Source organism: Pteronotus mesoamericanus, unplaced genomic scaffold, assembly GCF_021234165.1.
Source record: "Pteronotus mesoamericanus isolate MK-2021 breed Mesoamerican mustached bat unplaced genomic scaffold, CSHL_Meso_final scaffold_54, whole genome shotgun sequence".
In the NCBI taxonomy this organism is placed as follows: Eukaryota; Metazoa; Chordata; class Mammalia; order Chiroptera; family Mormoopidae; genus Pteronotus; species Pteronotus mesoamericanus.
Genome location: NW_026555321.1, coordinates 2,029,265 through 2,052,700, shown reverse-complemented (window position 1 = coordinate 2,052,700; position 23,436 = coordinate 2,029,265). Strand labels below are relative to the sequence as shown.

At 52.0% G+C, this 23,436-nt stretch overlaps 1 protein-coding gene across 1 annotated transcript in view; it reads left to right on the top strand.

Moving 5' to 3' along the window:
* The first annotated feature begins 4,936 nt into the window (after positions 1–4,936).
* Positions 4,937–23,436, top strand: part of XYLB (xylulokinase) — a 35,025-nt gene continuing 16,525 nt past the window's right edge. Inside the window, exons 1-13 of the mRNA XM_054595112.1 lie at positions 4,937–5,070; positions 6,352–6,434; positions 9,695–9,764; positions 11,490–11,570; positions 13,581–13,667; positions 14,223–14,351; positions 15,400–15,465; positions 16,716–16,788; positions 18,527–18,645; positions 19,885–19,966; positions 21,303–21,343; positions 21,888–22,003; positions 22,796–22,911. Coding sequence (XP_054451087.1) covers positions 5,014–5,070; positions 6,352–6,434; positions 9,695–9,764; positions 11,490–11,570; positions 13,581–13,667; positions 14,223–14,351; positions 15,400–15,465; positions 16,716–16,788; positions 18,527–18,645; positions 19,885–19,966; positions 21,303–21,343; positions 21,888–22,003; positions 22,796–22,911 — 1,120 coding nt within the window. The 5' untranslated portion in view covers positions 4,937–5,013. The remainder of the gene's footprint in view (positions 5,071–6,351; positions 6,435–9,694; positions 9,765–11,489; positions 11,571–13,580; positions 13,668–14,222; positions 14,352–15,399; positions 15,466–16,715; positions 16,789–18,526; positions 18,646–19,884; positions 19,967–21,302; positions 21,344–21,887; positions 22,004–22,795; positions 22,912–23,436) is intronic.

Below are 23,436 nucleotides of genomic sequence, written 5' to 3'. Positions count from 1 at the left end.
TGCTTGCCTGCAGGCTCATGCTTTCTTCCCACCCCCCGCCCACTAAGATGTGTCTTAGTTTCCCAGGGCTGCTGAAAAAACAAGCACCACAAACTGGGTGGCTTAAAACAGACATTTATTTTTTCACAGTTCTGGGGGCTAGAAATCCAAAATCAAAACGCAGGCAGGGCCAGGCTCCTTCTGGAGCTCCCTCCTCATCGCTCCCAGCTTCTGGCGGCTGCTGACGATCTTTGGGGTTTCTTGTCTTGTAGATGCATCACCCCCATCCTTGCCTCCATCCCCACATGGCCGGCATGTCTGTGTCTGTGTCCCAATTTCCCTCTTTTTATAGGGACACTAGTCATTGGGCTAGGGCCCACCCTCCTCCAGTGTGACCTCATTGTAACTTGACTGCATCTGCAAAGATCTGATTTCCACATAAGTTCGCGTTCACAGGTACTGGGCATTAGAATTTGAACATATAGTTCTGGGGGGCACAATGCTACACACTACTTGGGGTTACTTTATTTTCGGTCTTTCATTAAAACATTTAAGCATATGCACTTACCTCGGAGTAGATCCCAAAGATTTTGATAAGGAGGTTTTCATTCTCATGCTTCCTAAACAGTGTGTTGTATTTTGATTTCCTCTTTTTGACCCCGAATTATTTCAGAAGCTGATTTGAAAGTCCTAAGCACCTTGAGGTCCTCTCATTATTGCTGCTTTGCTTGCTGTTTTTTTTCCCTTTATTCTTCTAGTGCAAAAGTTTAAAGTTCAACAATACAGACTTAATTAGAATGCAGAAGTCACCCCCTAACCACCAATTTCTAAATCCCACCCTCACAGATAGTTGTTAACAACTTGGGGTATGAGTTTCCAGAACTTTCTTTTGTGTACACAGAGCTACTACTGGGTTTAATGATCTGCCGCAACTGCTCATGCAGTGGGAGAAAGACAGGTGCCAAGGGAGGAATGCTATAAAGTCAGAAAAATGGAAGGCAGCTACACCAACATTTAATTTTCCTAAAATCAAATTTGCTTCTGAGGTGAACACAAACACACACAGCAGCAATGTTCACACATGGTAAAAATAAGCACCTTTCTCCGCAGAGCTCTTTGGAATCCCTTTTGCCTAAACATCAAAGTCCACCAAACTTTTCTTCAGGCGTAAACACAAAATCAACTTTAAAAAATCTTGACCTCAGTTGCACACGTTATTTATTTAACTGGAGGCAGGACCCACCCCTCACCCTTAAACCTCAACAAACAAACCTGTGTGATGTTGGCCTGGGGACTACAGTTCCAAACATCGATGTCCACTTGTCACAGTGTCTCACTGACAGTACCAAGAATTTGTACCACCTTAGTGACAGACTAGGCAGGAGAATTACTTAACTTCTAACATATCCCAAGATGAAATCTTTTCTAAACTTTCAGACAGGTATCTATAATAAATGAATAAACCTGAATTGTAATTGACTTGTCTCTTTCATTTCCTAATTTCTGATTATTTTTGATTCAGTGACTTTTATCTTCATCGTAGAAGTGTAAGGGATAGGAATTAAAACTATTGATAGACTCCTAACTTTTTGCTCTTAAAACTACTCATTTAGAAAACTACATATAAGCCTAAGGTCCACCCAAGTGTCCCTCACAGGGAGCCTGCACAGTAAAAGGCAGGACTGACACGCCATTGAATACTATAGAGCAATTGGATACATCCAGCAGGACCAGAGGCTCCCAAATGTTTTTACTGCATGGCACCCTTAGAAACGCACCAATTTTTTCACAGCACTCCTAGGCCACCCAAAAACGGCTACCAGTTCTGTCCATTACATAGTTAGGTCTAAACAGCTTAATATATATTTTTGTCCTAACAACTGGGTAGCTGTTTGAAGAGAATAATACACATAAATTGGAGGAGAAAATAGTATTTCATTTCATTCTTATCAGACTCATTTCCCAAGGAGACGTGTGTGCGCCGTGGGCACTGTGTGCCTTCTCAAACGCTGGGATCCGATGGGACGCTGCCACCCTTCCGAGTCACCTCGATTTCCCAGCAGCACTCATTCTGCACCACCACCGCTGGGAACACAGCTTGGCAAAGACGTCACGCTATAGCATAGCGGAAGACAGCACACCCCAACGTTGGACTGCGTGCTCCCTTGAGTTGGCAGTTCACATGGAGCCCGACAGACGTCGAGTATCACTGTGTTTTCTTCGAAAAGTAAAAATATCCCACAGGAGTCCTGTGGACTCCTTGCAGCTTCTCAGGCACACAGTTTGGGAACCACAGAATTTTTTAAATATGTGTGTGTGTGCGTGCACACACGTGCGAACAAACTGTAAAAACGGTGCTAAATAAAAAAGCATTTAAAAACTATGGCTTACAGAGATTAGCCAGAGAATATATATGCATATATGCACAGCCCATGGACACAGACAACAATGTCGTGAAGATGGGGTGGGGGAGGGGGAGATGGCACATCTGTAATGGTGTCAACAATAAAAATAAATAAACTATGGCCTGTGGGGTGTCACTGAGTCTGCTCTTGCAAGGTTTCAATGACCTGCCTCCTCACTACTAAACTGGGGACAGGCTTCCCTGCAGCATTTGACCCTGTTCAGTGTCATCGCCCAGGAAGGTTTTTCCATTGGCTTCCTCCACGCCCCTCTCTCACGGTGTCTATTGACTTGTCCTTTGCAGTTCCCTCTGGGGGTCTCCAGCTGTCCCATTCTGAGTCCTTTCTGCCTACTCTAGGCCACTTCCATTGGGAGCTGCTGATAATTCCCAAACTATTGCTGTCAGCCCAGACCTCTTTCCTGAGCTGGGGGCCACATATCCAACTGCGTGTTCAACATCTCCACTCGGATATCCATAGGCACCATAAGCCCGCCCTGTCCTGACTATCTCACCGTCTTCCCCCAGCCTGCCTCTCTGCCCATGTTTCCTAGCTCAAAGAGCAAAGCCACCCCACTCTCGGGTAGTGGCCCGAGGTAGATGGCACTGGTGGCCATTGACCCTCACCCCTCTCTGCGTCACACCCTCACTGCGGCCTCATCCCCACCGCTTGACTTTGTTCTGGCCATGAGACTGACTGGGGGCAGAGAGGTGGAAGCACAGATGGCATTTCTAAGCCTAGAACATCAGAGGCCTCACACGTTGGCCCTCGCCCTCTTATGTTCTGCTGCTTTAGGAAAGGAGCATGCTGGGAGTACTCTACTGGTCCCAGGAAGAGAAAGATGAGAGACACGTGGAGCAGAGCCACTCCAACTGATCCTAGCTGAGATCGGCTCATCCCCGCTGACCTGCGGACATGGGACGGATGATGAAAGATTATTGTTTTAGCCACCAATGTTGAGGGTGTCTTGTTATACATCAACAGCTAACCAATCCGGTCACCTAAACCAGAAAACTGGACATCACCTTTGATCTCTCCCTCTCTCAGTCCACGAAGTCCCCAGAGTTTCCTAAGTCTCTGTGTCCATCTATTTCTCTGCGTCCTTAGCACCTCTGCCCTAAGTCAGGCCTCCTGCAACCACATTCAAACCAATTTTCCCTTCCTCCGCTTTACCCCATTCTCCTCCATAGAGCACCTGCGGCGCTCTTCCTAGTGTGCAACTGGGGTACCGTGACTCCTCTTCTGTTGGTGGGCTTTGCCTGCTTAGGGCCTGGATAAGGGAAGGACACTGGCTGGAGTCTGCCCCCCGTAAAAAACGTCTAAACCGAGGGTTCCCCAGAATTCCTCTACTACTGGGTGCCCTTTTCAGACATCAACGAGGAAGACAACACAATTTGGAATTAAGATGTCTGTCTGCGTGTCTTGCTAATGCATGTGATCATGGATATGCAGTATCCTTATGTTAGCAAATGGGCTTTCAGACCTCCAGTCTTCTCTGTGGCCATAGTGAGAGGATTGTTATAGCAAGAGAAAGGATGAGTCACCAGAATCGCAGAAGTGCCACAGCCCAAGAGATAGGTACCCTGAGCAAGACAAGGTGTCTCTGTGCAGGAGCTTGAGAAAGAGCCAGAGGCCTTGAACTTCATGAGACAGTTGTATGTTGCCAGGGGCCTTCTCACAAGACTGCTCGGCAAATTGCCTTGTTCGGTGGTTAAATGTAGACTCTGGAGCCAAACTTCATGGCTCTGGGCCCAGCTCTGCTGTTGATCTCGGGATCTGGGGCAGAGAGGAGGATCTGGGCTCCAGGCAGTTCAGCAAGCGGGACAGAGGAATTAGACCATCGCATCAGGAGCTCTGATGGGCTGGGAACCTCCCGGGAGGGGTGTCTCGCCTGACTTCCGGGAGAAGTCAGTCCCAGGGACAAGAAGGAGGTAGGCAGGTGGAATGAGGGGAAGGGAAGGTGTCCCCAGCTCCAAGAAGATAGGGAAAGCTCCGAATCTTGGTTCTCACGCCTCCTTCATCTTGATTAGGCCGTCAATCCCAGCTGACGGCAGGAACAAATGAGCCCCTCGGTGGAGGCATCGGGAGTTCTGGTTTTAATTACAGAGGTAGGATGTGGCACATGCGGAGCCACTCAGACTGGCTGGGTCAGGGTAGGGCCTGCTGGAGCCCAGTGCTCCCAGCCACAGGGCACATTTCCCTGTGACCACCACGGTGGGTGCAGCTGTTCCAGTACCCAAGACACGGTCATGGAGGTCTCCAGGCCCAGGGCCATCAGAGAGATAGGAGGGACAAGCTGGCTTCAAATTGGGTGGGGGGTTGGGAGACAGCCGGCGGTGGAGAGAGCGCCCTTCTCTCCTGAGCAGGTCTTCTGAGCAGGTTCGAAGTCCCCGGCGCCGGTCAGACGTGTGGTCTTCTGAGCAGGTTCGAAGTCCCCGGCGCCGGTCAGATGTGTGTCCGCTCCCGCGTCGCCCGGCAGGCGGAGCCAGAGCACAAGCCTCCCCGTGACTCGGGTACAGGAGTCCGTCGGGGCGGGGCGAGGGGCGGGCTCCTGCGTCTCCGGGCGTTAGAGCGCGGCGACCGTCACGCCGCGGGAAGAACGGACGAGTGCGCCGCCAAGCTCCCTGCAGCCATGGCGGAGCCCGCTGCTCGCCGCTGCTGCCTGGGCTGGGACTTCAGCACGCAGCAGGTACCGTCTCGGGCCCCTGGCGCGGGAGGGGCGGGGCGGGGCCGCCTCCTCCGCGTCGTCGGGCGGGCTAGTGGGCCCCCCGGTCTGGGGACGCCTGGGCCAAGCCGCGGGCGCACCCTCCTCTCGAACTTATCGGGGACCCGGCGCCCCTGTCCAACGACGCCGTGTCAGTGCCGCCCGCTCGAAAGATGCCACCACGCCTGTACCTCGACCCTCCCGGAAACGGCGTCCCCCTCCACCCTCCTACCCCCGCGGCGTGCACTTGGCAGGGAAGTGCCCAGAGTGGCGTGAGGACCCAGCGGGCTCTCGCGCTGTCAGAGCCACCAAGTGACAGGACCCCGAAGGAACTCTGCCACTGTAACTACTGCGTGGCGGGGAAACAGGTCGTGAGCACACAGGCATAACCCGTGATCTGGAACCGTATCACTGCTTGAAACTTTTTTTTTTTCTTTTTTTTAGTGGAATGGGCACAGTATACACATGAACTTTGTTCCCCCCTTGTTTGGCACCAGCGTGCCGGGGTCAGCGTGCCCAGCACTCCTGGCCAGAGGACGCGCTGTGCTGCTCCCAGGACCCCACGGACAGGAGTGCAGTCAAAAGTTGCCTTCATACTGGGCGTGGGTGCCAAGGCGCTCCTTCTTTCCCTGGGAAATCATCGCAATTGTAATCGAACGCCTATTCTCACATGGGCCGCGGAGGCAGGCCAGTCCGTGACCAAGAATTCTTGTGAGGCCCTGGACAAGTCAGGTTGCCTTGCAAGACCTCAGTTTCCCCATCTGTCCAGGAAAGGAATTGTACCCTTGGGTTTGGAGGTCTGCTGCATTGGGGCACTATATGTTTCTGGACCATGGCCACGGCCTATAGCCCAGGGGCCTTGCCTGATCTCGCAGATCCCTGTAGATACGGTCCCCCAGAGCCATCTCCAAACCTTAGCCTGCCATTCCTTCTCCTCTCTAGGGCTTTTTCAGGCCTCCGGCCCAGGTGCAGGGACCAGGTCATCTCTATAGAGGGTTTTGGCTTTGGCTGTTTGATGGGCAGAGATTCTTCGAGTTACCTGGACGTCAACTCATTCTCAGCTTCTCCATTATACTCAGTCTTTGGGTATGCCCCCAGATGAGGCTCTGTTACCATGGTTATGGTGATGCACCCCAGCCTTCCAGGAAGTCTCCAGGTTGAACCACTCACTTCTAGGTTGCTGGGCTTCACTTAACGATGTTTGTCCCTGGACCAGTGTAGAAGCTGAGGAAAATGCCACACACCGTCTGTTTGAATGTCTTCCAGGTGAAAGTCATGGCTGTTGATGCAGAGCTGAATGTCTTCTATGAGGACAGTGTGAATTTTGACAGGGACCTTCCAGAATTTGGGTATGTATTTAGTGTACATGTTTCCGTGTGTGGGAAGAGGTTGGTTTGGGGGTCTCCACCCAACCTTTTACATTCATAAACACAGTATTCTGACCTCATCAAACGGCAGAAGCGGTGGTATTCGTAGAACTCTCAGTACTTTTTTTTTTTTTTTTTTCTATGCTTGGAATGCTCTTGCCTCTGTTCCTTCCCGGTCCCTCTCATTCATTCATGCATTCATGCAGTAGGTGCCAGCTGGGACTTTGCATTGGGTACTGTGCTGGGTGCTGAGAATTTTCTATAAAGGGAATCATAATAATATACTTTTTAAAATCTGACTTAAAATTCAATATAATCATTCTGAGAGTCATCCATGTCGTTAGATGCATCAGTAGCTTGTTCTTTTTATTGCTCAGTAGTATCCATTGTATGAATGGATTGCAATTAGTTTATCCATTCACCTAATGAGAGAGACATTTGGGTTGTTTCCAGGTTTTTAGTATTATAAATAGAGAGGTTGTGAAATTCACATACAAGTCTTTGTGTTGACATAAGCTTTCATTTCTCTTGGAAATGAAATACCCAAAAATGGCTCAGCTGTATGGTAGGTGTATATTTAACTTTTTGAGAAATTGCCAGTTCTCTTCCAAAGTGGTTATTTTAATAAAAATGTTTTGTGAACAGACATTGCATGTACTTGATACATAATTCAAAAGAAACAAAAGGCACACAGTGAAAAGTCTTAATTCCTCTGCGATCTCATCTCTTCCCTCCTGCCCTCTTCAATTTCTTTAGCTGGTTTATTTTTTTTGCATATCCTTCCAGTGTTTCATATTGAAATATTAGCAGATAAGAACATTCTCATTTCCCCCTTTCTCACACACACTGTACATACCAATCTGCACTTTGCTTTATTCGTTTCCTAATCACTTGGCTATGTTTCCATGTCAGTACATAGAGCTTGTGTGTTCTTTTTGGAGATACCTCACATTTCATTGGGTAGATTTATGATCTCCTATTTAAGGCTATTGAGATGTTTGCAATGAAAAATGATGTAGTGAATGACCTACATGTGCAATCACAGACAGTGCCAGTTTATCTGTGAGATGAAATTTAGGAAATAGCATTGCTGGATCAAAGAGCAGATAGATTTATAATTTTTGGAAGATATAGTCAAATTGCCTCCCAGAGGGATTGTATTGATTTACACCCCACCAGCAATACATGAGAGCGTCTGTTTCCCACAGCGCTGCTAAATCACTGTGATCATAAAAGGGCTTTTGGTTCTTTGCCAGAGAGGTGAAAAATGATCTCTCTATGTAGATTTAGCTTGCATTTCTCTTACTGTGAGTGAAGCTGAGCACCTTTTCATATGTTGAAGAGCTACTGGAATTTATTTTTCTGTGAAGTTATTTTTCATATTCTCTGCCCATTTTTCTGTTGGATTGGTTATCTATTACTTATTAATTTCTAGGAGCTCTTCATATATTAGAGGAGCTCTTCATAGATATATATATCATCTTGTTACATGAATTGCAAATATGTTTCTCAGATTGTTGTTTGTTTTGATTTGTGTATGAGTGCTTGCTGTTGTTGCCATTCATGGGTTTTTCTTTTCTATGCCATTGAATTTCTCCATCTGTTTTTCTATTGCTTCTAGATTTTGAGTCATACTTTTAAAAAACCCTTCCTTACTCAAGATTATGAAGAAATTCACTTGTATTTTCATCTAGTTCTTATAGGATTTCAGTTTTCTTATATAAAGATATTTGGAGTTTATTTAGGAACATGGCAGGACATTTATATGTAATATTTTTCCAGATGACTCTTCAGTTGTTTTAACAGAATTCTGTAAATTTTTTTATTTATTTTATTTATTTTTTTTAGAGCGAGGAGAAGGGATGGAGAGAGGGAGAGAAACATCGATGTGTGGTTGCTTCTTGCATGCCCCCTATTGGGGACCTGGCCCATAACCCAGGCATGTGCCCTGACCGGGAATCGAACCGGAAACCTTTTGGTTCTCAGGCCAGTACTCAATCCACTGAGCCATACAAGTCAGAGCATCACTATGTATTTGAGAATTAGCATTTAATGTTCCAGAAAGAAAAATTGTTAATATTTTTATTGAGATCATACTACATTTATAAATTAACATGGAGGGAATTGACAAAAGATCCAGTCTTCCTGTCTAAGCATGTGCTGTTTTTCCATTTGTTCAAGTCTTCTTTTGAGCACTTCATGTGTGTCTTAGTATGCTTAACATAGATTTTTCACATTGTAGTATATTGCAAAAATGACCATCATTCTCCACACCTCCTTGTACCCACACCCTTTGCAGTGTGATTGTGCAGCTCCTTTTATCAAGGGATGGAGTCATTTCCCGACCTGTTGATTTTAATTAGTAGAACATGGGAGAAGTCACATTGTACCAATTCTAACCCTAACCCTCAAGAGGCTTGGTGTGCCTCTACTCTCAGTCTTGGAATCCTGTTCCACCACCACATGAACCAGCTCAGGCCAGCCTGCTGGAGAATGAGAGAGACACGTGGCCTAGTTGCCCCATATCCCCAGCTAAGAGAGGCAGAATTCAGCCCTCAGAAGCAGAGCCCTCTAGCTATACTTAGCTGATCACAGATGCCTGAGCGAGCTTAGCTGAGACCAGAAGAACCATCCAGCTGAGCCCAGCCCAGTGACTGACCAATGGAATTGTGAGCTAAGTAGTTTCAAGCCACTGTGTTTTGAAGTAGCTTGTAACAGGCAAAAACTACCCAATATACATAGTTATTTTAAATCTTATTTGTAACTGTTTTATTGTTTTGCATGAGGGCCTCATAGGAGTGAGGAGGGGAGGGAGAGGGTTCCAAGGAATCTTCCGTGGCCTATAATCCAAGGACTCGGTCTGATAGCCCAGACCTTTTCTCACAGCTCCTCCTGTGAGGTGTAGTCACACCTCTACCTCTCCAAGCGCAGTGGATTTGGGAGGGCTTCTTATCTAGCCCCTTGCCCCACCGCCTCAGTTCCTTCTTGACTATTGCACCAAGTGACACCATGCCTGCCTTCTATGGCTTGTTTTTGCCAGTGTTTTCTGAGAACTGCCACCTCTGGGCTACTCTGGGCAATTTCCGTGCCTTCTCTTTTCATCTCACTCAGCATTCATGCCTGTCCAATCTCGGGTTCCCTCTTGAGGTTGGGGGGGGGGGCGTTTCTGCTTCCACTGGAGGTGCCCAGGGTCTGCCACCTGCCCGAGCTCTGTCCCACGTTCTCCCCTGTTCTCCTTGCAGGACTCAGGGTGGGGTTCATGTTCACCAGGATGGTCTGACAGTGACTTCTCCAGTCCTGATGTGGGTCCAGGTAAGCACAGGGGTTCCTGTCCCTCTCCTGTCCACCGCCTGTCTTACCATCAGACCTAGCTCATGAGAGCACCTGTTGAGACCGAGTCCTCATGGGGAATGGAGTCTGTGTGGCTCCTTGGGCCAGGCTCAGCCTCAGCTGGTGTCTGCACACCTGAGCTGAGGGCACTCTCAAAGGGCTTCCAGGCTCTGGAGCCATAGCGGCTGGAAGTCCAGCCAGCCTCCATCTTTACAATACCACAGAGGAGACCTTTCCTGAACACTCTGCAGCCAGCCTTCTACCCTGAGATCCAAACACAGCCTTGGGTTCTCAGTGCTCGGTCCCCAGACCCCTCATCTCCCAGGACAGGGGCCTTCTGAATGGTGGCTCATGAGCTGCCCCATCAGGCTCAGATGGATCCCAGGCAGGCCTGCCCACTCAAGACCAGTGTGAAAGGAAGATCCCTGTTGCTAGATCCAGGTGACCCATGGGGCCACAGGAGCGGGGCTGTGGACCCTGCAGACAAGCATGTTAGGGCTGGGGGCTGCCTGAGACGCCCCAGGGGACCCACAGCCCTGAAACTGGAGGCCAGCCAAAGGCAGAACCCAGTGCATCTGTCAGAAGCTTTCTCAGTCCGCCAATTCCTGTCTAGCCAATTTCCTGTAGCAAATTCTTTCTGTTCAGATAACTAGTGTGATTTTTTTTTTTTTTTTTAAATCTCTCTGACCCTGACTCACCCTGGAGGACTGGGGTAAAAGATGGCTGCCACCAGGCAGGCCGGCTGGAGTGTACTGCAGAGGCCTGAGCCAGGCCGAGGGGCCGCGGTGGAGGGGCTGGGGGTGGCAGGCCAGAGTTGGGTCCAGAGGTCCCAGTGGTGGTGCTAAGACCTTATCTGGGGAGGTGAGCAGTGGGTAGGGAGCCAGGCTTGCGGCTGGGGCCAGGTGGTTTCTATAATAATTTAGAGCAGTCCCCAGGACTGGACCTGTTCTAGTTTTGCCAGTCCCTGCCCTGGCTGTACCACGCCCCCTGTGTGAGGTTTGGCAAGCAGGGTTAGAGTTGAGAGCCCCAGCCAGGACTATGAAAGGAGCGCCCTCGCATAGGGTGGGGATGGCGGGGTCCACCGAAAGCTCAGGTGGCTTCTCCACCCACAAGGAAACCCCAGCCTGGGGACTCCAGGGCCTGCTGGGAAATCTGAGGGGAAGCGTCCAGCTCTCCTGGGGACAGCCCTCCCCCACCCCAGCAGTGGAGTCTTGCTAGAGAGAGGATTCCATCTGGATGGCGGATGGCGGATGGCAGAGGGGTTGAGACAAGTGGCCGCCAGCTCTCTCCAGCCTTGCTCTCCTGGACCCGGGGATGCGGGCCTGCGGGCCTTTCTGGTGGGAGCCCTCTACTTTGCTCTTCACTTCTCCATTGCAGTGAAGTCGCATCACGCACAGGGTGGGTTGAAAATGCAAATAAAAGAAACCCAAATTTGAGCCTCTTTGTTTTCTCTCTTCCTGAGTGCCTAGAAGTCACCAATTGGAGAAGCAGAATTAAGGATTAGTCATACGTGCTTTCATTTATTTAAAATATTTTTAGTATGTTCATCTCTTTGTTTGATTGACACCTCCTTGTTTAATTAATGTATCAGTTCCTTGTACGTCACCTCAGCTGTGATGACAAGCCCTTCCATTTCAGTGTTGAGGCTTGTGTGGTTGCCTGGTTTTGGTTCAGTACAGTCATGGTGGATTCTGTGTTTCTGCTCAGGCTTTGGATATCATCTTGGAGAAGATGAAGGCTTCGGGCTTCGACTTCTCTCGAGTCCTCGCCTTGTCCGGGGCGGGCCAGGTTTGTCTGCAGCAGGCCGCGGGGACTGCGTGAGGGCGGCTGTTCTCGGCAGCGGAGCCCGTGCCGAGGTGCTGGCTCCTCGAGAGGGAAGGTGCTCGAGACCTTTTGAGACCCAGTGTGTGCATTTTGTTGTTAGTAAAAATCCCCATGAGCTGTTTTGCCTTACGGGTGTTCAGCTCTTTGCAGAAGGACCTGAGATAGTTCTTCCGATTCAGCATTGCACAGAGGAGGGCGGTGGGTGAGGAGAAACTGGATAGAGGTTCTTTGAGGGGATGGAGGGAACATTGGACGTGAATTTGTTGTGACTGAGGCACTAAAATTGCTTTTCTATTTCTTGGAAGTAAAGTGGAGTCAGAAATTATTCTAATCATGATAGCAGTCTTATTAGTAGAGACATTAGTAATAATAATAACAATGAACAGTGAGCACTTAGTGTATGCCAGGTGCAGCGCTGAGCCTTTTGTAGAAATGATCTGAGTCCTCATACCGTTTCCACGAGTGTGAGCACGGTGTTCTGGGCCCGCGGCTGGGGCTTGATCCCCAGCTCTGCCATGCCCAGCGGTGACCTGCTGACGTCCGTCCAGGTCTGTTGCCTCCTCACCCTCATCTGCCACAGGCTCAGTGTGAGTGTTAAATACGTAAAATTTAACAGTGTCTAATATGTACAATCCATACGTTCTAGCTATGGTTTTTATTATCATTGCCATTTATACTGGGATTCTAAGGCACAGAGGAGGGATGTCACTTGTCCAAGGTCACATAGCTGCCAGGAGGGGAAATCAGGATCCAAATCCAGTTTCACCTTCAGAATCACTTTGCTCCGTGCTGGGTTAGGCCTTGTTAGAGAAAGCTTACTAATGTCTCTGAAGATGCCTCTTCTTCCCCCTGACCTAATGGGAATTGATTGCTTCTGTCCTTGTTAAACTAAACAGATTCCCTGCGTTATCTTGTCTGCCTCTCACCTGAACCCGGGCTTAGGCACCCTCTCCCTCCTTCACCCCCTTGGCCAGGTGTCCTAGGAACACCCCAAATTTGCCATGCCCCAGGCTGAGCACCCACGTACCCCCAGACTCCTCCTCCTTGGGTTCCCTCTCTCAGGGAGTTCTCCCTATCCACCCAGGGCCACATCCACGGGTCCCCACGTGGGTTTGTACACGACTCTCAAATCTGCCCCAGCTCTTCTCCAGCTCTGCTTCTGTTGCCCAGGCCTAGCACCATCATTTTTCCCTGGGCCTCTGCCCCAGCCTCCCTGGTTGCCACAGGCCCATTCATACCTTCAACCCTGGCCACATCTTGCTACTCTAGCGTCCCCACCACCTCCAGGATAAACCCCAACCTTCTAAGCCTGGACATCAAGGCCCCGGTGCTGCACCTTGCCCCCGAGCCCCATCACCCACCTCCTGCCCCAGCTGTGGGCCCACTGCCGAGAATGCCACCCTTCCCGACACCTGCCAGGCTCTCTGTCACCTGTGGTCACACTCTGCCTGGAGCACGCACACACTCAGATCCGGCATCCCTGCCTAACAATCACATCTACTTCTGCCCACCTGCACCCCCAGCTGGGTAGATGGCCCTCTCTGTGTTCCCACAGCCTTCTCACTGCACCCCCAGGGTTTTGTAATTGTACATTTGTGTCTTTTTCCCCAACTCAATGCCCACGTCCTACAGAATAGGAACAATACTACCTCATTCATCTCTCCCATGCCTAGCTCAGTAAGTGTTTGTTGAATGAATGAATGAATGAATGGGTAAGTGAATGAATGAGTGAATTTCAGGTAGTGTTATGAGCAACATATTAAATACAACTGTACAAAGGCACCAAAATCCAGACCGATCAGTCTTTCTGTGAGGAAGCGAGTCTTGCGAAGAGGGTAAGCTCTGGAGCTAAGAAGGGCAGGGGAGGCCTGGAGCCCAGCTCTTTGGTGTGTGGCCTGGGGTCTTCCTGTGTCTCCTAAGGCTGTGACACCAGTGTGCGGCCTAATGAACATGTACTTGGCTTTCCCCGGACAGCAACATGGAAGTATATACTGGAAAACCGGGGCCAGTCGGGTGCTGACGGGCCTGTCGCCAGACCTCCCGTTATGCAAGCAGCTGCAGGTAATGGTCCAGGATGGGGGAGGCAGAGAAGCTTCTGCAGAGAGTGAAGAAAGGCCCTGAGGCCTGGGGCTTTTTGTGCACTGTCGGGGTGTAGGAAGTCAGCTCGGGCGGTAGTCCTGTGAGCGTGGTCGGCCCTGTTCCCCTGCATCGCGGTTACCTGCTGTCTGGACAAGGCTCAGGTGCTAACAGCCCTCAGCGCCCTGCTTGCCTCTGGCTGATCCAGTCTTCGGAACCTCCCCTCGGGGCAAGGTGCCTCCTCCTGATGCCGGAAGGCCAGCTCTGGCTTTTCCTCTTCTTTCCGGCTCCAAATGCCCCTGCACGGGCCCTTTCCAATCCACCTCTAGTGTCGCCTGCGGCACTCAGGCATCCTCACTAGAGCCTTCAACCTGGGGCTTCCTGGGGGCGACCCGCAGTGGGCCAGACTGAGGTGTGGGCGTGAAGGGCGGGCCCGTAGGTCTTCCAAGGTCACATGCGGGGAAGAGGCGCCCACACCTGCTGTGATGGGCAGTGTGACCGCCAGTCCCAGAATCAGCAGGCGGAGCCCCTCCTTTGCAGGCCTGTTTCTCCATCAGCGACTGCCCGGTGTGGATGGACTCCAGCACCGCCGCCCAGTGCCGCCAGCTGGAGGCCGCCGTGGGCGGGGCCCAGGCTCTCAGCCGCCTCACCGGCTCCCGCGCCTACGAGGTGGGTGGGCCTATGCGCTGGACTGGGTCTGGCCTTGGGAGGAAGGTCTGGTTGTTGACTCTGGTGCCGGTTCCGGTTCCGTGGCTGTCTGGGAGGACACAGCTGGCCGCTGGCCCCTGTGTGGGTGTCGCCTCCGAGGAGCCAGGACTAGGCGCTCTGGCCCCTGGTTCTGATCCAGGCCGCCCTGCCTTCCGTGTGCGGCACATCGAGCAGGGGCAGGCCTCCCTCTACGTGTTCCCCGGTCAGACCCGAGGTGTGAACACGGCTGTGCTCCTCGCGCTGAGCCAAGGTGATGATCGGACCCCGGTTTCAGCCTCTCTACCCTGAGGGTAAAAGCAGCACTTACATTTTGGGTAGTTTAGAAGCTGAAGGTAATCAGTACGTGTAAGACAGTACAGTTCCTGGCAAAGGGAGGAAAAAAGAAAGAATGCCTTTTTCCCACTGGCATCAGCTGTGGTCCCACCCCATTGCACAGTGGCTGCCACGCGCCCAGTGCCACGTTGGGTCATGGGACCCTCCCTGGAGTAGAGAGTTTGGGGAATCGGGCCAATCGTACTTGGGCCACCTGAAGTAAGAAGAACGTGGGCAGGGAAGATACCTGAGTCCCCTGCACAGGTGCCTGTGGTCGTGTGGCCCCTGGGCTGTGTTTAAGTCCCCAAGCAAGGCTTAGTCACTAAGGGTGGTTAGCAGTAGGAAGCATTTCTGAGGCCTTTTTAAAAAAAAAAAATTAATTTTATTTATTTATTTTTAGAGAAAGAAGAAAGGGAGAAAGGGAAAGAAACATCAATATGTGGTTGCCTCTTGTGTACCCCCTACTGGGGACCTAGCCTGCAACCCAGGCACGTGCCCTGACTGGGAATTGAACCAGCAACCCTGTGGTTCACAGGCCAGCACACAATCCACTGAGCCACACCAGCCATGGCCCAAGGCCTTTTAAAGCCTTTAAAACATGAACTGATACTCAGAGCATGCTACACTCCCCTCGCTTTATGGAGTGGATCATTCCATGTAGGATTCTAGTTTTTAAGAATATGCCATCTTTTTCCAGAGATTTACGGGAAACCAAATTGCAAAGATTTACCAGCAGAACCCCGGGGCCTACTCACACACAGAGGTTGGTTAAACGTTCCTGCTTGATTGACAGCCACAGTTGAATTCCTTCTACAATACTTCCCTTTACCAGAGATACATCTCGTGGGCACTGGTGGAAAAACATTGATTAACAAACATTAAGAATAACATGTCCCATTGGCTTTTCTTCTCATTTGGAAACAATTTGCTTGTCTCCAAAAAGGAGGAAAAGAATGGAATTGTGTGAAAGAAAAGTCAGGGACTCTCCTATTCACAAGGGGCGGAGGTCAGGGTCAGGGTCAAGGTGGGAACCGCAGGGATGGGTGTCTTCCTGGGACCAGCCGCGTGAGGCATCAGGGTACCCTTTCAGCTCTGTCCACTCAATTTCCTGAATGGTTAATGCAGCGTGGCTACCAAGCTCTTGATTGGCATGGGGTCAGTGTTTTCTTCGGAAATTTGTAAAGCTGGACTGATGTGTCCCCAGCTGTGACCCTTCAACCCGAGGCTGCGTCCCAGGAAACCCAGATTTATTCATTGACCCAGTTGCTGAAAGCCTGCACTTAATGCCACCTAAGAAGGCGGTTTTCCATCTCTGAATAATTAGACAATGGTCAGCGCGTGTTAAACCAAAGGGACTTTTTAATCTTCTAAGTTAATATCCGTTTATTATTTAATGATTTAAGATTACTTGGTAGCATTAGCCTGTAGGTTGGGGGTAGGGGGTAAACAACCCTCTCCAAATTCTGTGTCAAAGGTGGCCTGATGGGGACGAGGGTGTCATCCTTCTCTGCCCTGGTCCAAGGGCCCAAGATTCCCATGTGGAAGCACAGACCCTCGGGCTGACATTTGAAATCTGTTCTCAGTTCCTCCAGCTCATGTCTGGGGTCTTTGGCTTTCAAGGGGCCGGCTTTCATGGATATTTACTTTGAACCCCCGCGTGTGCCTTTGTTGGTTCTGAGTCCTGTGGCCACACCCTCCACTGCCCTTGTGACTAGGTATGAAGACCTCAGAAGTGGAGGAAGGAAGTCAGGGCACCACACTCCCCGGATTCAGGGAGGAAAACCCACTCCTCTAAGCATGGCTTTTTCAGAGGGCCTCTTGCTCCTTGTCGGTGTTGAACTTGACAGTTTTATGATCTGCAGAGTGAGGTGCCACTGCCATCACTCTTCACAGCTTCCACATTCCTCCCAGTTTAAACCTCTTCTCGTGCGTGTGTGTGGTGTGTATGTGAAGTATTCGGTTGCTTAGGGTATAGGGAAGTGAGTCCTATCCCATCGCTTCCTTCTCTTACAGAGAATTTCCTTGGTCAGTAGTTTTGCCGCCTCCCTGTTCCTTGGGTCTTACTGCCCCGTTGACTACAGCGATGGTAAGCCTTCGGGTCCTGGGCGTGTGCCCGTGCGGTGGGCGCGGGCATCGTGAGCCGCAGCCACCTGGGTGGGTGCCAGCCTTTCAGTTCTATCATCTATTGCCAAGGAGGCAGGGTATTAGTTATCTTTTGCTGGGTGACAGATGACCACAGCTCTTAGCAGCTGAAGATCACAAATGTTTCTTATCCCACAGAGTTTCTGAAGGTCAGGAATCTGGGAGCAGCTTAGCTGGGTGGTTCTGTCTGGCTCAAGATCTCTTGTGAGGGGCCATCCAGCTGGCCACCAGGGCTACGGTCATCTAAAGGCTTATCTGGGGCTGGAGGATCCACGTCCAGGGTCAGACACGTGACTGTTGGCCAGAGGCCTCCGTTTCCCCCTGTGTGAGACTCCTGTGAGGCTGCTATTGACAACATAGCCGGGTTCCACCAACGAGGGGTGGGAGACGGAGAGAGCAGCCCAGCAGAAGCTGCAGAGTTCTGCACCCTAATCTTAGGGAGTGACACGTGATCACTTCTGCCTTAGTCTGTGGGTCTTACAGACCTAGCCAGGGACGGGTTCGGAGGGACCTCGCAGGTGTGAACACCTGGACTCCAGGGTGAGCAGGGTACCCAGAGAGGTTCTTGACTGAAGTTCACATTTGGGGAACTCATGAGAAGTGTGAGTTTCTGGAATCAAAACAGAACAATAATAAGCAGAGATGGTGCCAGGGAGGAAGGAAAGCTGGGAGGAGGTACTGAAGGAGCTCTTGGATGAGCCTAGAGTAAAAGGAGTGACCGGAAGCAGGGAGGATAGTGTAGCGCAAGAGCCCAGGCCCATGAAAATGGCTGCAGAAAGAGCGAACGCTCTGAGCCTCCTGGAATTTACCTGAAGTTTCCAGGGAGATAAAGTGAGATGACTAAGGAGTGGTCCCCAAGCTTCACTTGCAGTCTGGAGGAAAAATAGATCTTGCAGCTAATTACATGGAACTAAGAGCAGCAGAACCTAAGCCTGGCCTAGCCCGAGTGTCCGCCTGTGCTCTCCACCCCTACCTGGGCCTGTTACGTGCTGCTGGGGGAGATCACAGACTGCTCCAGTGGGCATGTGGGTGGCGGGGGTCAGGGGGCGGGGGAGGGGTCGCATTCTTCAACCTCCGCTGGGCCCCCCACGCCCGCTCACCTGAGAGTTACCTCCGAATCTACTAGTCTAGTCGCCAACCTTCTCACTGGGGCACGTGACTCCATCCCTGTCCCAGCCCCCTCTCTCTGACTCCATCTGTGCTCTTGGTTCCCTCCCCTCCCCCATCCCGCGGAAAGCCTGGGAGAAAGAGATGGTTTCAGGAAAGACTTAGTGCTGAGCATGAGGAAGGCTGGAGGACCCAGAGAGCTCTCCTAGGAGGGAGATGGGACAGGGGAGTCTCTGCAGGCTGGCCCACATCAGCCACAGGCTGCCTCCCAGTGGACACCTTGAACAGCAGGGGACACAATGGGTGGTTCCTTGTCAACAGACTGCTGGTGGTCCCCCGCCCCCGGCCAGGTCTCAGAGCGGCAGCTTCGCAGGCAACCCTGGTGTTCCAGCCAGCGTGGGAGTACTCGGAGGGAGCGGTGGGGCCATGTGTTTCCCAGGGCCCTGCTGGTTCTGTGGTTCCAGCGTGACCCGGGCACGGGGCACACATTCCATTGGTACAAGAATGATCTGCTCTCTGCCAGGTTTGTGCATTGTCACAAGGTGTCTCTAATTCTTATTTCCTTTCTTCCTTAGGTTCTGGAATGAATCTGTTGCACATCCAGGACAAAGTCTGGTCCCAGGCTTGCCTCAGGGCCTGTGCCCCCCATTTAGAGGAGAAGCTCGGCCCCCCAGTACCATCGTGCTCCGCTGTGGTAGGTCCTGTTCCCAGGGATGCGGCCTCTTTAGGAGCGGGCAGCTGCGGGGAAGCAATGCAGTGTACGCACTCACGCACGCACATGCACACATTCGTTTATGCACGGGACTTTCAGTCTAGGGGTAGACAGGTAAAGTAACATGTCTGTGTCGGTGCCTTGCACTGAGTAGGTACCCAGGTGCAGGTAGAGATCACTGCCTTCTGGCAGTGGAGGAGGGGAGAGATTTGGAAAATTCCACGAGAAATCTATTGGAATAGGAAAAAAAATGCAGGCCAAGTTCTGGGTGATTGCACACCTCAGGGGGAAAAAAAGAGAAAGTTGCAGTTCTGGGGTTAGGGACCACCGCTGAAGCTTGACGCTGGTGGTCTGGAGAAAACAGAAGTACCGGAGAGCCAGGCAGAGCACAGGCCCTCGTGCCAGGCCCCCCGGGACGGAATCCTGACTGGCTCTGAGGCTTTATTCTGTGCCTCAGTTTCCTCATCATTTCCATTGTTCCTGAAACGATTAGAATAATAGCACTTTCTATCTCCCTGTGTGGTTATGTCATATAAATGAGTTGATATCATCAATGTGCTAAAGATACTTAGGGTAGCACCTGGTCCCACTGTGACAGTAAAAACATTCGAGCATGAGCGCGATGCCCCATTCAGAAGAGACATGGCTGCGAACGCCCTGGGGTGCCCTCGTTGGCTGGCTCTGTTCTTGGCTGTTCTGAGGGGACAGTGGAGTCAAGAGAGACCTGAGCCGTGCCTGGGGGGGTGCCCTCCCCCACACTGCCTTTTTGGGTTTATTTCCTTTGACCTCTGCATGTGTATGTCCAGTTATTATTAAACCGGCTGCTGGGCGGACAGAGGGCATGGTCAAGGGTTGATCTACTCCCATGAGTTTGTTCACTGGTGTCCTCCGGTTATTTATTTATTTTTAATGCTGTGTCCAGAATTTGGAGCTTACGTGGCACGTACAAGTTGATCATTGGTTTGCTGTGGTGGGCTCGCATCTGAAAATCAACTTGGTCTCTGAAGGGGTGGGATAAACACACGTTTGTAGTTCCAAACCTGTCCCGGGCTCCCCTGGCTTTCTGTGAAGAGGGGGGACGTCCCTGGTTTGCCGCAGGGAGCCGTGCGACTCCGGGCTCCGTGGCCGGGAGCCTGTCGCAGTCCTGTGACAGCCGAGGGGCGGGCGGCTGTGCTGAGCAGCGGGGTTAGCCTGAGCAGTGTGCCGGCTTTCCCTCCTCAGGGACCCGTGTCTTCCTACTACGTCCAGCGCTACGGATTTTCTCCAGGATGCAAAGTGGTGGCCTTCACTGGGGACAACCCGGGTGAGTACCTGCGGGGATTTCCCCCTCCAGGTGGCCCAACTCAGTCTGTGCTGGACACTTGAGAATGCCAGCCCGGCCCTCCGGGAAGCCCTTCTGTTGTGGGATCTCTCCCTCTGGGCTGTAGGCTCCACACCTGAAACCTGACTCCGGTGCCTGCCCCACCTTGGCCCTGCCTGTCCTCAGGAGCCACTCAAGCCTGTCTCCCCACCCCAGGCGAAAACTCATCAGTGATTAAGGAAGGCAGTCCTACCTACCCCTCCTCGACCTGCCAATTCTGTTCCAAGCTAAACATCTCAGTTCCTCTAACCCTTCCTCTAGGACACGGTTTTTGAGTCCCTAGGCTGTCATTTGATCTGTAGATGGGACTGATTTCTCATCCATTCACCGTGTTTTCCTTTCAAAATGAAAACAACATCATGGAGTCTCATTAGGAGCATTTATTCATTCTTATATCTATTCAACAGCTGGAACTAACAAAGGCGCATGCTTTTTTTTTTTTTTTTTTTTTTTTTTTGGTAATTCACAGGGATACCTCTTCATTACAGAAAAAAAATTTTCAATACTGACAAACCAAAAGAAGGATGTAAACATCGTCCATAACCCAGAGATAACCACAGTTAAAATTCTGGTGGCCCTCCTTCCTACCTTTGTATGTCCCGCCAACCCAGGCAGTTTTTTTGTGCAACATTTTGACGGTTGTCGAGGGCTCAGCTGTGCCAGCATCTGTTTTACCAGTGCCCTCTGATGGAGGTGGGAGGGAATTCCTCCGCCCAGGGCTCCAACACACACACTGCTGACCGCACTTCACCGACCCCCACATTTCTCCTTTCACGCATTCATTCATTCTCCCAACGTTTAGTGAGCGCCTACTGTATGGCAGGCCGCCTTTCAGTTATTGGTGAACAAGGCAGATAAAGATCGCTGCGCGGGCCACATAACCTGCCCCTTTTCATACCACTGGCCCAGAGGAAGGTCCCTCTCTCCTGCCACACCTCTGTCTTTCTCTGCCTTGTGCGTGTGCTGTCTTGACCTGTCCCCCTCAGTTCTCTGCACTCCCGGGAGTGCCTGGCAGTGCGTGGGGAGTTTGGACTGCTTTAGGGAAGAGGTCCCAGCCCAAATCAAAGGTCGTGATCGCAGAGCCTCCACCCTCTGACTGCTGAGGCCTCCTTTGGGGCCTCCTGAACCTTCAGTGCTCCCTGTTCCTGCCTCAACCCTTAGCTTGCGGATTCTGGTGGGAGGTGGGGGCTGCACTCCCATCTCGGGGAGGGGGGTGGGCAATTGTTGTTTGCTCTGTGGCTCCCATGTTGCTAACCAGAGTCTCCCCTGCCCTTCTCAGCGTCGCTGGCAGGCATGAGGCTGGAGGAAGGTGACATCGCGGTAAGGGGCCTTCTCACGCTCACGGCTGGAGCCGGCTCTCTCTGCCCTGAGGGACATCTTTGCTGCCTCTCCGGGTCTGCCAGTCCCAAAAGGCAGCTGAGGGAGGGAGAAGGGAGACCCAGGCCCCAGGCCCTGCCTACACCTTCTGTCTGAGAGGGCCATGTGCCTTTGATGAGTCCTCTGCCTGCCTTGACAGTGGCCAGTCTTGCTGGGCACAGTGGCAGAAGGTTCAGACATTGGGCCAAGGGCTGTGAGCCCTCAGATGAATAAGGAAGACATCACCCACGCCCTCCTGGGTTTAGCAGGAGAGCTGCTCGGGGAGCCAGTCCTCACCCACACCTTTAGTTAGACGCAGCTGCGGTAAGTGCTAGAAGGTCAGTCCCTAGGCTCCGTGGGAGCCACATCAGGGCAGCGGACCTTGCACTCCTGGTGTGGGAGGTTCAGAAGAGGCTTCTCTGAGGAAGTGGCATTTAATCTGGCATCTGCGGCATGAGGGGTGGCGTGATGGGGTCAGGGCGCCTCACCTCTGCCCATCTCTCCCCAGGTCAGCCTGGGCACCAGCGACACCCTGTTTCTCTGGCTCCAGGAGCCCACGCCTGCCCTGGAAGGCCACATCTTCTGCAACCCAGTTGACCCCCAGCACTACATGGCGCTTCTGTGGTAGGCTGGGTGGGAGGAAGGCGGTGTGGGAAGGTCTGCCCCCATCTGCAGCACCTGAAGGCGTTCCATGGAGCAGGCTCTTGTGAGCAGCCGAGCCCCCCCGGGACTCATCAGGTCCTGCTGACAGCATAGCTGGGTGGGGAAGAACTCAGGACAGGGAGTCCCCAAGCGCAGGTTCAAATCCCAGCCCCACCACCTACATCCTGTACAGCCTGGGGCAGACGCCATAGCATGTTGGAGCCACTTTGCTCATAAAATGAGAATAAGAGCATTTAGTTTGTGCTGTTAGGACATGATTGGCACATGGTAGATCTTCAACAAGTGATAGTAAGGACACCCTGCTTCCTGATGGTTCTTATAGAAAGGGTGTATGTGCTCTGCGCCCTGACCACAGAGACCTGTTCAGAGACCTGCTGGAAGCTACTAAGGAAGGTTTCTGAACCTCTCAGCCCCAGGAACTGCTGGAGAATATGTAGATCTAGTAAATCTAGCCAGCCCCTCCCCGTTGCTCAGGTGGTATGGTGTGTGCAGAAACCCAACCTTCCTGTCCCTCTTGGGCTCCTTTGTGTTCACAGAGGCAGCCTCCTCTGTGAACAGCCCAAGACAATTGCGTTTCCCAGTGATTCCCAGGACGTGAGCCGGGCCTGGTGCCTGAGGAAGAACCTCAGATCCCTGCCATGCAGTGGCTGGGGCTTGTGGTCCAGTCTGACCTGCGGCCCCTCTGCTTAGCAACACCTGAGTCCAGTCAGCAAGTCCTGGGACCCTCCCTCAGGGTTGTGTACACTTCTGCAGCTTTAAAAATGGCTCTCTCATGAGAGAGAAGATCCGAGATGAGTCAGCTTCCGGTTCCTGGAGCGAGTTCTCTAAGGCGCTGCGGTCCACGGAGATGGGGAACGGTGGAAACTTGGGTAGGCTGTTTGGTGACGCCCAGGCCCTTGAAGGGGCAGCCGCTGCCTGCGGGAGGGGCAGGACCTGGCGCCCCGTCAGTAGGGGGAGAGGAAGGCCAGGGAGAAGCCCAGGAGAGCTCCGAATATCTACACTTCTGCTCCGTGGGCCTTACAGCTGGTGTGAGACCCCGCGTTCTGAGGGAGGCAGGGCTGGAAGCTGCTCTTGGCTGCCTCTCTGAGTCCTGAGTGGAAGATTAAGCCATAGCTGTGTCTTCTGTCCCTCTCAAAGCCCCTGGTGACAGCATCAGAAGTGGCAGCCACAGTGCCGACTCCACGCTGGTGCACCCCAGCACACAGCCTTCTGCCGCAGGCATGGGGTGCTGTTAGGAAAAGCGCCCAGCGTGTGGAGCAGGCCTCCGCGCAGGGACGCCTCGCTTGGTCCAACTGTTGGCAGCGAGGATGGCACCAGGTGTCAGACTGGTGGGGTCAGACTGGACTTCGGTTCAGCGGCCTCGCTTCAACGACCTCAGTACTTGAGTTCTGGCT